Raw genomic sequence first — 16,846 nt, forward strand, 5'->3', positions numbered from 1 at the left:
AACCACCGGGTTTTGAAGATCCTAAGCTACCTAATCACGTCTACAAGCTCCATAAGGCGCTCTATGGGCTTAAGCAAGCTCCTAGAGCATGGTATGAATGCCTTAAAGATTTTCTCTTAAGGAAAGGCTTTGAGATAGGCAAAGCCGATTCTACTCTTTTCACTCGCAAAGTTGACAAAGAAATTTTTGTGTGCTAAATATATGTCGATGACATTATATTTGGTTCTACTAATCAATCTTGGTGCGAGGATTTTAGTAGGATCATGATGAAGAGATTCGAGATGTCCATGATGGGTGAGTTGACATTCTTTCTTGGCTTTCAAATCAAGCAACTCAAGGAAGGAACCTTTATTTGTCAAACCAAGTATACCAAAGATATGTTGAAGAAGTTTGATATGGAGAATGTCAAGCCCATCAAGACACCCATGCCGACTAATGGACATCTCGATCTAAATGAAGATGGCAAGGCCGTAGATCAAAAGGTATATCGCTCCATGATTGGATCCCTTCTTTACCTTTGTGCATCTAGGCCCGATATCATGCTTAGTGTGTGCATGTGTGCAAGGTTTCAAGCTAATCCTAAGGAATGTCATCTTATGGCTGTTAAGAGAATTCTAAGATATTTAGTTTTCACTCCGTACCTTGGCTTGTGGTATCCCAAGGGCTCCACTTTCAATCTACTTGGCTACTCCGATTCGGATTATGCCGGTTGCAAGGTAGATAGGAAGATTACATCGGGGACTTGTCAATTCCTTGGCCGGTCCCTTGTATCTTGGAGTTCCAAGAAACAAAATTCCGTTGCCTTATCCACTGCCGAAGCCGAATATGTTGCTGCAGGTGCTTGTTGTGCACAATTACTTTGGATGAAATCCACCTTGAGAGACTTTGGTTGTAAGTTTAGCAAGATTCCACTCTTGTGCGATAACGAGAGTGCAATCAAGCTAGCTAACAACCCCGTTAATCACTCAAGAACCAAACATATTGACATAAGGCACCATTTCTTGAGAGATCATGAAGCCAAAGGAGATATCGTTTTAAGTCATGTGAGCACCGATAAACAACTAGCCGATATTTTCACTAAACCACTTGATGAGCAAAGGTTTTGTATCTTGAGGAGTGAGCTAAATATTTTGGATTCTCGTAACTTAGTTTGAGATCATGCACATGTTTGAGTGCTATAGAGAAATTGTTTTGAAAAATCTACTAGAATTGTAGGAGTGTGACTTTCAAAATAATTTGAATCTTTTCTTACTTGCTTGAGACTATTGTTTCCATTGTTGATTGCTGGCTAGTCTCAAGTTAAGTAAGCCTCTCACATCACTAGATCTCTTATATCAAAATTCAATCCTATTCTCATTAGAATCCATCACAGTTTTAGGGGGAGCCGGATACTCCGGACCCACGTCCGGATACTCCGGACACATCCGGATACTCCGGACATACGTCCGGATACTCCGGATGGTAAAACCATCTTATATATACCGTGGGGGGGGGTCAGACAAAACGGTTCTATCTCTTATTTTTCACCTCCACCGCGCCTCTCCTCCTCTCCACTGCCTCCCACTCGCCCAAGGGGCGATTTCCACCACATTTTCCCGTAAGATTTGCGAATCGTTGAAGGGAGTGCTTTCTCTCATCCGGAATCTCCGGAGAACGCTTTGGATTTGGAGTTTCCCGCGCTTTCCTCTTCATTAAGGTATTCAAACTTCAAATCGCCCGATCTCTCAATGCAGTGGTCAAAACTAGATATCCTTTGGGGCATTATCTTCCCTCATGTGCAGCAGCTTGTGCCCCAAATTTCATTCAAATCCCATGGTCAAATCTTTAGATTTCATGAAAGTAGGGTTTGTATGTCGATGCCCGGAGACTCCGGATGTTCTGTCCGGATACTCTGGATGGTCCGGAGTATCCGGGATACTCCGGATGGTCCGGAGTATCCGGACATATATCCGGACTCTCCGGTTTCTTAGAGTCTCAGCCTACGAATCTCATTCCTATTGCTTCTAGTTTGCTCCTAATCGCTATATCCTATGTCCAGGCTATGGGACGTGAGCGTGCACCTGCTTCTTCCGGTCAGAGACGGCAAAAACGCCGTCATGATCCTCAAATCCAAGAGGAGGAAGTTTCACCTCCTAGTCCTCCTCCAAGAGAACTTCGTCCTCGTCACCGTCCGGGCAAAGAGCCTGCCGGAAGCAGCTCACAAGCCCGTCCACCTCGTCAAGCTCCTTACATGATGCCAAGCATGGCAGTGCCTCCTCCTTCTCGGGCTAATCCATCATGACGGGGAATTGCTTGGGATATCTGCCCTCGCACTCCTCCTCGTCTTCAAGTTGAATATCCACAAGATCAACGCCAATATCCTAGGTGCCCAAAGCTTCACCGACCTCAAATTCTCACTGAGTTTACTGTTTCCATGGGACGGAACTATTTCAAGCAGACTGTGGCTCTTACGGATGCACGCAAGGAGGATGTTTACAAGTATGAGAAGGCTAAAAATTTGGAAAGGAGATTTTGGTGTCAGTTGCATCAAGACTTCTACTCCTCCGTTGTCATGCGCAAGGGCAAAGCTCCCATTGTTCCTTGCAAGTATGTTGATTGGGAATATTTTGAGAGGATGAAAGACCCATTCTTCAATCAAGCTATTGCAAAGTGCAAGGAATTTGGTCTTTATGACATCATGGGATTTCGGTATGATTGGAATGAGGAGATTCTTGCTCAGTTTTACTCCTCTCTATATTATGATGCAAGGCAAGTTGCTTTCTTTTGGACTACCGAGGGAGTGAAGTACGGAGTTGATTACATGACATTCTCTAGACTCCTTGGACTTGGCTTAGAGGATGAGAAGAGAGATCCCATTCATGTGGAACATCAGTTGAAACCAAGTCAATTACCGGCTCTTTTCTACAACCCTATTCTAGCGGAAGCCGGCAATGCAAGCACTCTCCAACCATTCTACTACACCATGAACAAATTCTTTCGTGCCACCATTGATGCCAAGGATGGTGATGCCACTGCTCTTAGGTACTTTGCTTGCAATCTCCTTGCCCGTGTCATGCCCGGTGGGCGACCCTTCTCTATTATGGACTTTATTTGGAATGAGTTAAGGAGGACGATGAATGATCCACAAAAGTTTCTACCATCTGCTCCTTACATCATGTATATGATTGAGAGGGTTACCAAGGTCACCTTTCCCAAGGATTGCAAGCATGCTGCCCTACACCTTCGTCCTCGATCCGGTGATGCACCGCACGCTCCTCCTCTTCATGCCGGTGCCACAAGGAACCCAAGGTTTGATCCTGCTCCGTCTTATTCGGGTCCATCTTCTTCTCGCCGTGGTCATCATGATTCTTTTATTAAGAGGGCTCTCAAGAGCATATTCTGCATGTGCAAGACTGCAACTCAAGAGATCAATGAAAACCGCCGTGACATTATTGAAATTAAGAGTCACTTGGGGCTTCCGGCGGATCCATACCATGAGTTGCCCGAGTTTGATGACCCATTTGCCGAATGGGATGCTGCGGATGAGGCCACCACTGCTGCTGCTCATGCTCCTCTTTCTCACCCACGTCAGCGCACACGTGCCCCTACTCGATCCCGTCGCTCTCATCCTCGTGGCCAAGAGATATTTGATGAAGAGGAAGAGACCGAGGAAGAAGCACCTCCAAACTACCGCGAAATCCCCGATTCGGATGAGGATGAGGACACCTCCGATGAGGATGCCCAAGATGATGATGAGTAGAAGACCTTCTTGCCATTTTTCTGTGGCAGAACCAACCTGAATTATACCGGCTCAAGTACGCGAGTCCACTCCAGAGGGCTCCAACGTGCTTCAAACGGTATAATCCCTTAGCCTGTCGGGTAACGTCCCGATAAACCACCGATACACAGGATCAATAAGGTTACCTCACACGAAGGTGAGTCCAGAAATACAATCACCATCACATATTTTTACATCATAGAGATTTACATTACAAGAGTTTCAGAAGCAGTATATTACAAACTACTAAAGCTATGGTTTTTGGCAGCGGAAAAATATACGCGACGATTACAACGCGTCGTCAAGACGGATGTCATGCTTAGCTAATTTGGTAGCTTCAATATTGAAGTACATTGCTCTGTGAAATTCATTCAATTTAAACATGTTGTTTAGTGTAGTTTACTAGGTTAGTTTATGCTCGATAAATGACTGCCCAGTAGAAGAGTAAACGATATGTTTGATAAGTGAACTCTGTTTTCATTAGATTGTAACTTTATCGTGAAGTGAAAAGAAAATGTATGCATCCATTAAACCACGTCTTTGCATATCATATAGACTCAACCACTCTCGCCGACGGAGACTACGAATTGATCCTGGAACCCGAAGTGGAAATTTCTGAAGACCTCAGGAACGTCGTCGGAAATCTAACTGAAGCTCCGAACCAAAGTTCGGAAACTTTGACACTCCTGCCCCCAGCCCCACTCAAGAAGGCAAGCCCCGGACATAAACCCGCTACTTTATTTTACACTGCAATCTACATTTACATATATATATACACTTGTGCATTAAGTTCTTAGGAGTTGTTTGAAAACCCTAGTTGCATATTCCTAGGAACCAATATACTGAATACTAAAACTTGAGTCCGAATAGCTGCTATGCTAATAGGACCGGTAGAAGTCGAGTGATTGCCTGTCACTCGCGAGCTTTATAGGAATTGTAGTATTTACATTTCTGTAATCACTATAAGGATGACGGACGGGATTTAAGTGAAGTATCATGGTTGAAATGATACCCTGTCTGTGTTGATAAATTTGGCTCAGGTCGCAGTGTGTAGTAGCGGTGGTTAAGCGTTTGAAAGTACTAGCCACATGCCGTGAAATATGGTAAGCGGTAACCCTAATAACCAATCGGCCCGACAAGTGGACATACCTCCCACCACTCGTATTTGGTTTTTCCGGTTACTCGCTTCGACGTGTGGGAATACGTGTTGCAGGGCAACCAGGAGTACGGTCATGTAGTCGCGCTACATGCGTACATCCTACACATTGGATGTGCGTATGGTCCTGCAGTCGCATGTGGTGGATCTGATCCACAAGTCGGAATGAAAGGCAAACGGTTGCTTCGAAATAATCGTTGGAAGTTCCAAGCGTGTGAGTTAGGTTTACCCTTGCAAGGTTATGAAACTTGATTCAGAATCGTCCGTTTCTCGCGGAGATTGAGACTGCTTGATCCCTTTGCCACATAGAGTAACAAGAGCAACCTTATGGTTATCAAAGATGATGTTTGTTTAAAAGATTCTACCATGCTTGAATAGTTATAGTTGCTTACATAGAATGGATAATCAACTAGAATCTGAAAACTAAAATTTGAAAGTAAGAATCTACTCTTTGTTGCTTTTCAGCTGAAAACTAAACCTAGCGCCATTTAAAGCCTTCATAGTCTAGTTACATGGCTAAGTATACCATAAAATGGGTAAGCCTTGCTGAGTATTAGGATACTCAGCCTTGCATTGTGACTTTTGTTCCAGGTAATCCCTCTGAGGACTCTACCTGTGCCATGGCCCTATACTCTTCCCGATGGTTGGTCCGTGGAATGGGACCCGTCCCCGGCCAACACTGATCATACCGAGTGATGTCATGCCAAGGCTTAGCATGATATCCGTACTGGTGATGTGTATAGTTGTCGTATTTTAAATTCCGCTGCCATGAACTTGAAACTTAAACTAGTTTGTAATCATTTCTATCAGTTTGGAACTTATGCAACTTTTGGAAACTCTTGTAATATAAATACCTGTGATGTAAAATATGATGGTGGTTGTATCTCTGAACTCGCCTTCATGCGAGGTACCTTGTTTGATCCTGCTTTCGGTAGTTTATCGGGACGTTACCCGACAGGTCAAGGGGTTACACCGTTTGAAGTACGATTGGAGCCCTTGAGAGAGGACTTGCGTACTTGAGCCGGTGTAATTCAGTTTGGTTCTGCCTCATGCGGGCTCTGTTCCTGGCCCTCCGTGCCTCACGATCGGTGTCGTTTTCGTCGCCGGCGTTGGCTGTGACCTCATCTTCGGATACAACGTCGAATTCGACGGTGGGGAAATCGCCATCGTCCTCGCCTTCTTTCGCCATCAGCACCTGGCGAGAGATGAGCTCATCAGAGCTCGTGTCGACTAGTTCAGTCGACTCCTCCGCCACGGTGGCTAACGGCCTGCCCTCCTGGAAAGGCAAAGGCTCGAGGTGTGCCACAAGTCGATCCTCAGCTTCGAGTAGATCAGAAAGGCTCATGCCTTTCCAATGCACGAAGCGCCCTTCCGGAGTGGAGGTGATCATCAGACTGTTGGCACCAAAACAACCGGAAGCCCCCCGACGTGCGGTGGCTTCGGGTTTTTGGAGTAGAGAATCCAAGTCCTCCTCCAATATGGAGAGGGACTTGGAGCTGTTGGCCTCCTGAAGATCAGTGGCCAAATCGCGTTAGCCGAGTCGTGATCGGCTACGCGAGTCCTCAGATTGGAACAAGTCCAACCCAAGGAAAGTAGTTGCAGCGCCGGATGAAGTCATGCCAGACTCCTCCTCGATCCTCGTCGCGGACCCATGAATTGACAAATCGTCGAGATCATCGACGAACTTGTTGAGGTCACTTTGAGAAAACGCCGCGGGGGTTTTTGTCTTCATGTCGACGAGGAAACGACGGAAATCGCCCTCGCCATCTGCGAAACAGACACACGAGCCAAAAGTAAAAGTTGTACCCTGAGAAGGTACTGACCTGGTGAACTGGAAAGATGCCATCGAGTTCGCCGGTGGATCTTCTATGCGCCCCCCTACCTGGCGCGCCAGCTGTCGGTGTTTTACCGGCTGCCCACCGAAGGGTGTACCCAAGGTGGTAAGTTTAGGTGAGGAGACGCCGAGATCAGGAACTCGAAGGTACAAGTAACACAAAAATTAGACAGGTTCGGGCCACGAGGTGCGTAATACCCTACGTCCTGTATGGTGGTTTGTATTCTCTTGGGTGTAGAATGATCTTGATGATCTGTTTTAAGGGGTCCCTGCCCCCCTTATATATCCGAGAGGTCAGGTTTACATGAATCATAACCAACACTAGCCAAGGAATCGTACCAGAATATATCTCGAGTAGATTCCTTCTGTATCGGCTAGGTTTATCTCCTACTCAAACGATATAAATAGGAGATAAATGAGATAAATAAGAGATAAGATAGATTTTGTCTCTTAAGCCTGTTTAAACTATGTTATGTACACAGTTCCGTGGCCCCGGGTCTGACACACCTATATTATTATAAAAATAATGTAAATAACCTCATAAATTTGCATATAAATTATTCAATTATGTCATTATTAAAAGTTAAAGTAACCTCTAAATTTGAATCTAAATTATATAATTATAACAAAATGTTAAAGCGCATCAATGTAAAATTTTAAATTACTATTTCTATCATTATTAATATATTATTTCTATTATTGTTTATATAAAAATACTACCCACGATATGTATCACCATATATTCATGTACGATGGAAGAGATAAGAATACCAATTCACAACCTAAGTAGTTCAATTAGATATATATCAAACATATATGGAGGTGTGATGCAAAATAAAATCTATTGCAATTAGGTAATGATAAATATGTATTTTAGAGTATGTATTAGAATATTTAATAGATGAAAGAGGATATGAGATAGATAATTATAATTATTAGCTATAAATTTTATGTTTATATTAATTTTAACTAGTCCGTGTGGAGGTGTTGATAGGCTCGTACTACCAGTTGCAAGTGACATTGATCCGGACAGATTCAATTAAAGGCAGGGAATGAAACTGCGGCATGGGGCCACCCTGCCTCGGAAAGGAATATAAACATTCTCCTATTCCTATCCTGTCCTACCCAGTACTAGTGCAGTAAAGAGTAGCGCAATCAGGAGAGGAACAGGATTGGACAAGCACGTTGCTTGCTGCTTGTCTTCTCTCTTCAAGCAGCAGCAAGCAACCCGCGAATCCAGACACAGCTCACAGCTCACTGTTGTTGATCCCCCTCTCAATCATGCACTTTTTTTCTTTGAGATCAACAAGTACTGCATGCTACTAGTACTATGCTAGGAGCCTAGCAGGACTGTAACAAGGACTGTGAGGAGGAGTAGGACTGACTGCGCTGGTGTAAAAGTTGGTGTCAACTGTGAAACGATCGAGCAAGGACAAGGATGCAGTTCTTCGTTCTCTGCTGGCTGGATCGGACTGCTATGCTGATCGATCGAATAAGGATTACATACTGGATTAGCTCAAGGGTTAGTTGACGACGACGTACGCCGACCGGCAGCTGATGTGAGTAGTGGATGCATGCATGCACGCACATGATGTAAAAACATCAATCCATCGATCGTCGTCCACCTGATCTGATCTCGACCACACACTCAGAGAGACGCATGCATGCGTGCTAACAGTAAAACGTACGTGCGCACGCACGCCAATCAGATAGTAGTAGTGGACAGCAGATGATAATATGCAGTACTACGGTTGCTTGGAAATAAGGGAGGCTCACCAATTTTATCTACGCTCGCTCGCTTCTACTCTCACTATCAGTATACTACCATGCATATAACCACATATTCATTTGTCACTTTGAGTATGTTCATATATTAATTCTAAGATACTTCGAGGTATATATATAAAAAATTTTATATGCATTCCTATTTTTCAAGCTCTCTAGCGCTTGAACCCGTTTCATACCTTGTTCCTTTCCAACAATGTTTCCCCCTTCGATGAATGAATGATGAGAGGATCCATCCATCCTTTCCAACAACTAAACTTTTTTCAAAGTAATAGCTTCCTGCGTCGGCCTGATTTCGGCCCAACCTGATTGGCACTCAGCCCGGCCTGCGAAGTTCTCATAACTGGGCCCTTAGCAGGCCGTGTGCCAGGATCCCAACACTGTAAAGAAAGTATTTTGTCAGTCTGGCCCAGTGAAGCCCAGCAGTAAACCTGGAGCGTCGCTTCGTCCTCGTCTCCGCCAGCGCCAGAGCACCACCCCCTCCCGCGCCGTCTAACCGGCCTCCACCCACCCAAGCACGGCAGCCGCCGCCAAGCTACTCCTCGCCATTGCCCGTCCTGCTCCTCCTCCCCCTCCCCGCATCATTTAGCATCCGATTCTTTGATGCCCGGTGGACTGCCGATCTAATCCGCCAATCCGTGCCTCCGGTTCGGTTCTACTAAGCTGATCTTTCTTCTTCGTCTCCATCGCGCGGAGGCTAGATCTCGGATGCGGCCGCTGGAGTTGGAATCCGAGGCACTGGTGAAGCTTATCTCTCGAAAAGATTGGGGGTTCAACTCGACTCCCCATGCCCGGCGCTAAGCCCGCCCCTGTCGGCCAGGTGTTCGACCAAACTCCCGGGAGAGGGATCTGTTATGTTCTTGGCCAAACGACCGCCTTGGTCGCCTCAGATTAGTCGTTTCTGCGTCCGCCGCGCCGTTTCCTGGATCATTTCGTGGAGGAGGGTGTGGTACAGTGGCGGCGGTGAAAATGCCACACCAGGGACCTCTGGGCGGCTGTCGGAGCTATTCTGGCCGGTGCGGGTGCACGTCAGCTACGCTATTGGGCGAGCTTTGGAACAGGGGAGGTGGTCACACTCGATGGAGCTGGAGCTGGAGAGGCTTCATGTCGACCTGGATCCCTTTGTTGTCAACAGGGTGCTCCGGGGTTTGTCAGACTCGGAGACTGCCGTTCGGTTTTACTGGTGGGCAGAATCTAGGCCTGGATTTGACCATACGCAGTTCGCGGTAGCATACATTGTGAGCCTGCTGTTTATAGATGGTAACTTTTCTCTGCTGTCAGAGTTCCTCGAGAGAGTGAGGAGTCAGGGGGTGGCACTGCATCGCTCGCTCTATAGGATCCTCTTGTCCGGCTATGTCCGGGCAGGCAAGTTCAATTCGGTCATCCAGACATTTGATGAGATGGTTACATCCGGTTGTCGCGAGTTTGGCGTGGACTACAACAGGTTCATAGGTGTCCTGGTTAAGAACTGTTGCTTCGATTTGGTGGAGAAATATTATGGCATGGCACTTGATAAAGGTTTTTGCTTGACTCCATTCACTTATTCAAGATGGATATCTGCACTGTGCCAATCAGACGGGATTGGCCTTGTAGAGGAGCTTCTGGCTGATATGGATAAATTTGGGTGCTTTCCAGACATTTGGGCATGTAATATATATGTTGACTATTTGTGTAGACAAAATAGGTTGCATGATGCCTTGAAGATGCTGGAGAAGATGGGGATAAAAGGAACCGATCCAGATGTTGTCACATACACAACAGTCGTTGGTTGTTTATGTGATAATAAGCAGTTCGCAGAAGCAGTCGAGCTTTGGGAAGAAATGGTGAGGAGGGGCCTGAAGCCTGATACCATTGCTTGTGGCGTATTGATATTTGGGTTGTGCAAGAATGACAAGGTCGATGAGGCTTTTGAGCTAGCGTTGAGGATGTTGAGTCTGAATTTAGAACTCAATGTATGTATTTACAATGCCCTGATAAGTGGTTTCTGGAGATCCGGAAGCATTGGCAGAGCCTTCAAAATCATATCCTTCATGCGGAAGAATGGGTGTGAGCCAGATGTTGTCACATATAATATTGTTTTGAACCATTACTGCGACAATGGTATGGTAAAGGATGCTGAAGACTTGATGAAGAAGATGGAAATGAGTGGGGTAAATCCTGACCGGTACAGCTATAATCAAATGTTAAAAGGATTATGCAAAGCTAATCAACTGGACAAGGCATTTGCTTTTGTTGCAGATCATATGGAAGTTGGTGGGTTCTGTGATATTGTATCCTGTAACATATTGATTGATGCATTTTGCAAGGCAAGAAAGGTAAACTCTGCATTGAAGCTATTCAAAGAAATGAGCTATAAGGGAATACAGGCAGATGCTGTGACGTATGGAACTCTGATTAATGGTCTCTACAGTGTGGGATATAACAACTTAGCTGAAGAAACTTTTGAGCAGATGTCGAAGGCTCAGATTGTTCCTAATGTTAATCTGTACAATATTATGCTCCACAACCTTTGTAGAGCTGGTCATTTTAAACAAGCTCAGGAAATTTTCTCGCAGATGATTCAAAAGGAAGTATCGCCAGATATTATTACTTTTAACACACTCATATATTGGCTTGGAAAAAGCTCAAGAGCAATTGAAGCCCTTGATCTGTTCAGGGATATGAGGACGAGAGGGGTAGAACCTGATAGCTTGACGTTTAGGTATTTGGTCAGTGGTCTTCTGGAGGAAGGGAAAGTTACACTAGCTTATGAGGTATGGGAATATATGATGGAGAATGGTATCATTCTTGACAGGGATGTTTCGGACAGGCTAATCAATGTGCTTAAATCAAAGAACAAGTAGGAGCTAACCTTCTGGAGAGCTTCAGCCTCTTCGGGATCTTTCACCTGGCGTAGGCTCTATGAAGCTTCCTATCATCAGAGGTTGCTTCTAAGCTCATTGCTGTGTTGTTGAACACAGCTTGGCTGAGCGACTTGTTTCGATGCATGCATCAGTGCTGGTGGCCCTGACCAGAAAGAAGACCACAAGAGAAACAGTGGGCAAGGTATTTTTCATTTTGGCCTTCTGATTCTTTTGAGTGAGCTTTTTATCATATATGCACTGGACATTTAATTATTGAAGCCAGGTAACTGTAGTTGAACAAGTTTATCAAAAAGTTTAGGTACTAAGGTAGTCTGATTCTTGCAAGTTAACTATACATGATTATATAGAGCAACAATGCTGTTTGCTATGGTGCATGTGAACCATGCCTTGTGCTAACTGAAGACCTGATGTTTAGACATAAATTGAACATTGTCACACCTGTTGTAGGGAACTTTTGTCTTTCTGAGTTCTTATTTAAATTTAGTTGCTGTATGGTTTGAAAGTATTTAAACTTGGGAATTTATCCAACACAAATTTCTCCAAAGTTGCAGGTGTGATTTTTATCAGCAGGAGGTTTGATATCGTTATCAAGCTCTCAACTATTTCATGACAAAGTTTGTGAGGTGGCTTACATCAGCATAGAGAAGGCACTGCAAGGTACAGCTTTACGTTCTCTGATAAAGTCTGTTACCTTTTTCTTCAAATGAAATTGTATTTGCACTGTAGTCAAATACCAAAACACACCATTTCCTGCAATACGCCTATATTATTGTAGTTAATTACTAATTTTCCAGACATGCAATGCATGGACTTGCCACTACACTTTACTCGAAAACAAATAAGTGAGTATGCTTACATGTATTACAGACTAAGGTTTGCACTTCGGGGCAGGTGTAGCCATAGATGTACAGTGTGCTATATACAAGTGCAACCTGATTTTATATAATGGAAATCCACACTTGAGTGTCTGATGACTATCGTGGCCTGGGTACTCAAATGCTGACTCTGACTGCATGGAGATGACTTGTGCACTTCATGCAGTTACTTGTCAACTTGGCTGTGATTTTGCCTCCAGTGCCAACTGAACTAGCATGCTTGCGCATTCTTCATGTTCCTGCTGTACATATTTTTTTGTCTTCCTCCTTTTTTTCCGCTACGGGAAGGGAAGCATTACCTGGTTTCCTTAATATGAACTTGTCTGCATTTGGACAGGCTAGCTTCGGTGAACTAGTGCAATTTGCTTTATCAATATCAGTAGGAGCCCTGTACTTTGGAGATGAAGGGTTTTGGCAGTTGCCAGCTGGGTTGAAGGTGAAGAGTCTTGGGTTTCAGCAACAGAGTTTGGTATCCTCCAAATAGCGATGCCTAAGGAATTGCTTCAGTGCAACGAGGTTTCCCTGCTCAAAGTGTTTGGTCGTACAGATAAGTAAGGTGCTTATCTGTTGTGCCCAGCTGAACTCATGGCTGAGGCCGGCATCGCTTGGCCGGAGGATATTGTTTGATGAGTCGAGGCAAGAGCAAACCAGTACTCAGACTTTAGTCGCATTGGTGACCCTTTTATGCACATATATATATGGTCATCGCACTTGCTAGGACATAGCATATCGTCCGGCCATGGCTGCTCTCTGTTCAAATATGTACAGGAGATGACGCCAGATCATTGAAGATGCTTGTGTTTGGTATTGAACTGTAGAAGTTTTGATCTTTATACGGGCGGGATTTCATTCCTCAATTTTGACAGTGGAAGGAGTTTGTAGTTGGCTAGCTAGCTGCTGATAAAGAAAAGAAACTGTGTAGGCAGGCTTTACGCCTACTGATGTTTGGATCTGTTGTATAGTATCTCGGAAACATGAACACGATAGTTCGTATTGGTTAAACGGAATGGCAGCAGGGTGGATGGTGTTCTCCCTCCACTTATTTTGCTTGTGATGTTTCGGGTGGTGAAGTTTGCATGATTATTACGTTTCTTTTTAAACTTGTAACTGGTACCAGTTTGCATGAATTCTGAAGCTCTGCTAAACAATTCTCAATCACTAGTGCTACTTTGGGAGGGGAGAGAGCCCAACACGTATTTGTGATTTGTGAAGAAGGCCTGATCCAGTAATGAATGGCACATGACGCCACAACATCAATCTCCATCGCTTTGACTAGGTTGGGTTGGGTCCTTGACGGAGATGGCCGAGGCAGTTTGTCAGTCCAACTCCAAGGCTGTCTGCTGTGGTGATCCACAATGATACTGTAACGCGATTGATCGATCAGTCTTCCTTATCCAAAGCGAGATTGTCGTTCCATGCTATTGCCGACCTGCATGCGTTTTGTCGTATGCGTGACCTGTCGTCCCCATGGCAGGCTGGCAGCAGAGATTGAGACTCCAAGGCCGGGCAACGTGCGGCGGCGCTTTCGCCGTCCAAATAGCGCGTCCTCCCGTCTTGCCGGCGGACCGCCGTGCACGTCGCCGGTAGGTGTGGTAGCACGTACGCGTCGCCGTCTCGGGGGCGGCCGGTGGCTGAGGATGCACCGACCACCGGAGATCGTCATCAGCCACCATCTGCAGCAGGTCGGTCGTACTAGTTGTCAACCGTAGCTGAGGCCCTCCCGCCTGATTAATTAATTGGTCCACGCGTTAGACCGACGTAGGCCATGGCTTTTTACTACTGTGGCGGTTTGGGCCTTCAACCACACCACCATGTGCATAATACGTAAGTATTATACTATTCTTATTCTTCAGAAAAGAAAAAAAGGGAAGAGGTTTGTTTCGGAAATAAAAACAGTGGATAATGTGTTCTTCAAAATCAATGCAGCGAATCAACAATCTCCATTTCCGTTTCACGTGTTCAGAGTTCAGATAATTGAATGAAAGGAATCCGATCCAAGGCAATCAGCAAGATGTCAAAGGCAGAAGCTGATTAATTAACTATAAAAAGGAAATCAGCAAGATCAAAGCAGAGGAGTATATACTACTGTTTATCCTAATATCCATTCCTGCTTATCCAGCTACTACAGTACTATCACAGTGAACCTTAATCACCAGCTGGGCCCACGTGCTACGGGCGGCAATAAGAAATAATTTTTATTCAAAGCAGTAGTAAATCCAATATTATTATTATTATTATTACTATTACTATTATTATTATTATAAATTGCATCCCGAAAAGCAGGAGAGGAAATGGGATGGGGGCGCCAGATCGAGAGCCGTCGCGATCTCCGGCGCCTTCCCGCGATCTTCCCTCCAGAGCCCTCCGTCCGTCCTTTGCATCCGGGCCGTCCGCTCACCTGAACCCAACACGCGTACGCCTGGGATGGGATCCCACCGCACGCCGCAACCGACGCAACGGGCACAACCGCCGCTGGTGGACACGACCAGACCCCGCTGCCGGCTGCCTATAAAGGGCACGGCGAGCTCACTTGCCCAGGCATCGTCCATCAACTCGCCACAGCCATCATTAAATCAAGCACACAGTACACACACCACCACCAACAACAACAACAACGTAACGAGAGCGCAAGAGTTTTCTGGAGAGGAATTGAAGAACACCACCGAGTCACCTGATCCGTCTAGCGGCGACGATGGGCCCCAACATGTCGGCGTACAGCAGCAAGCAGCGGGCGGCGCCGAAGCGGGCGTACGTGACGTTCCTGGCCGGCGACGGCGACTACTGGAAGGGCGTGGTGGGGCTGGCCAAGGGCCTGCGCCGGGTGCGCTCGGCCTACCCGCTGGTGGTGGCCGTGCTCCCCGACGTGCCGGAGGAGCACCGCCGCAAGCTGCGCGAGCAGGGCTGCGTCGTCCGGGAGATCCAGCCGGTGTACCCGCCGGAGAGCCAGACGCAGTTCGCCATGGCCTACTACGTCATCAACTACTCAAAGCTCAGAATCTGGGAGGTATATGTAATTATTTGTTTGTTTGTATTGCTGTTAATCTCGTCTTTGATTATATTATATTATATATATTTGTTTGTACGTTAACCATGCATACGATGGCATGCAGTTCGTGGAGTACGAGCGCATGGTGTACCTTGACGCGGACATCCAGGTGTACGAGAACATCGACCACCTGTTGGACCTGGAGAAGGGCCGCTTCTACGCGGTGATGGACTGCTTCTGCGAGAAGACGTGGAGCCACACCCCGCAGTACAAGATCGGGTACTGCCAGCAGTGCCCGGAGCGCGTGTCCTGGCCGGAGCAGGAGCAGGAGCTGGGCCCTCCGCCGCCGCCCTACTTCAACGCCGGCATGTTCGTGCACGAGCCGAGCCTGGGCACGGCCAAGGACCTCCTGGACGCGCTGGTGGTGACGCCGCCGACGCCGTTCGCGGAGCAGGACTTCCTCAACATGTTCTTCCGGGACGTGTACAGCCCCATCCCGCCGGTGTACAACCTGGTGCTGGCCATGCTGTGGAGGCACCCGGACAAGGTGGAGCTCGGAAAGGTGAAGGTGGTGCACTACTGCGCCGCGGGGTCCAAGCCGTGGAGGTACACGGGGCAGGAGCCCAACATGGAGCGCGAGGACATCAAGATGCTGGTGAAAAAGTGGTGGGACGTCTTCAACGACGAGAGCCTGGACTACAAGGGCCCGGCGGTGGACGGCGAGGCGAGGCAGCCGCTGCGGCAGGCTCTGGCGGAGGCCGGCGCCGCCAAGTACTTCCCGGCGCCCTCGGCAGCCTAGACAGGCGGATCGCTCGATCGCCAATCGTACTAGTCTACTGCGGCAGGTTTTTGGTGTTGTAGATCATGAGCATGCAGTAGCGGACTGTTCAGTTGAGTACCGCCTTTGAATTGTTCAGGTTATCTATATATTTCTTTTCTTTTGAGTGTGGTAAAAAAAGAGAGAGAGGAAAGAAGAGTAGTTGAGTTTGTACGTAGTGCATGCATTTTGAAATCTTTTTTTCATGGTTATTAGCTAGTTTTGTCCCTACATACTTTGGGTCATGTGGCTGGTTCATTTTGTTGGGTTGATGAGTAAACGAACTGCGTGTATCGTTTGATTTGGCCTTGTCGCTTTGGACGATTGAGCAGCTGATCTGCTGATGCCTTGGCTGTACGTCAGGTGTCAACTTAATCGTGGGCTTGTGGCAAAGCCACAGATGGATGGGCGGCGAGGCGACGGACTGAACCAGCAACGCGACGAGGGCCGTTAATTAATCACTCTATTTGGACGAGGGCGGCCAAACCCTATCCAGAAGGAAGCCCATCATCCTGAACAACGAGCGACAGAACAAACTCCACATGGGCCCCCAAATGTACGTAACAGTGGGCCCAAACTCGTCAGGCGATCGCGCACAGCCTCCATGTGCAATGACCTCAACTCAGAATGTGCCACCAGTTGATGCTGCCCATCGCATGCATCTCTAGATAGCTAGTACAATTTCGCAGGGCATATATTGTGTTTTGTGCCAGGTCAACACCAAGCCGTTTACCAAGCATAGAAAAGATTAACGGCCTGCAGATCGATCGGT

General features: G+C 46.6%; 2 protein-coding genes across 4 annotated transcripts; both read left to right on the plus strand.

Annotated features, from left to right (window-relative positions):
- The first annotated feature begins 8,967 nt into the window (after positions 1 to 8,967).
- LOC112881524 (pentatricopeptide repeat-containing protein At1g13040, mitochondrial) lies at positions 8,968 to 13,320 on the plus strand. Of its 3 annotated transcripts, XM_025946260.1 has the most exons (4): positions 9,633 to 9,715; positions 9,814 to 11,577; positions 11,948 to 12,053; positions 12,609 to 13,320. In XM_025946260.1, exons 1-2 carry the CDS (start codon positions 9,637 to 9,639, stop codon positions 11,373 to 11,375), a joined length of 1,641 nt encoding a protein of 546 aa, XP_025802045.1. In that variant the 5' UTR covers positions 9,633 to 9,636; the 3' UTR covers positions 11,376 to 11,577; positions 11,948 to 12,053; positions 12,609 to 13,320. The 3 variants fall into 3 exon arrangements, with proteins under 3 accessions (XP_025802044.1, XP_025802043.1, XP_025802045.1); XM_025946259.1 differs by having other exon boundaries at positions 8,968 to 11,577; positions 11,942 to 12,053; XM_025946258.1 differs by having other exon boundaries at positions 8,968 to 11,577.
- A 1,478-nt stretch (positions 13,321 to 14,798) lies between these two features.
- On the plus strand, positions 14,799 to 16,286 carry LOC112881526 (galactinol synthase 2-like). Its single transcript, XM_025946265.1, has 2 exons — positions 14,799 to 15,275; positions 15,382 to 16,286. The coding sequence occupies exons 1-2, from the start codon at positions 14,964 to 14,966 to the stop codon at positions 16,054 to 16,056; spliced, it is 987 nt and encodes a 328-aa protein (XP_025802050.1). The 5' UTR covers positions 14,799 to 14,963; the 3' UTR covers positions 16,057 to 16,286.
- Positions 16,287 to 16,846: the final 560 nt, after the last annotated feature.

The sequence above is a fragment of the Panicum hallii genome, chromosome 2, assembly GCF_002211085.1.
Source record: "Panicum hallii strain FIL2 chromosome 2, PHallii_v3.1, whole genome shotgun sequence".
Taxonomy (NCBI): domain Eukaryota; kingdom Viridiplantae; phylum Streptophyta; class Magnoliopsida; order Poales; family Poaceae; genus Panicum; species Panicum hallii.

Excerpts from the sequence above, each read along its gene's own strand:
- LOC112881526 (XM_025946265.1), top strand. The coding sequence starts at position 14,964 with ATGGGCCCCAACATGTCGGCGTACAGCAGCAAGCAGCGGGCGGCGCCG. Across the intron at positions 15,276-15,381 it reads CAAAGCTCAGAATCTGGGAG|TTCGTGGAGTACGAGCGCAT; the intron begins GTATATGTAATT and ends GATGGCATGCAG.
- LOC112881524 (XM_025946259.1), top strand. The coding sequence starts at position 9,387 with ATGTTCTTGGCCAAACGACCGCCTTGGTCGCCTCAGATTAGTCGTTTC.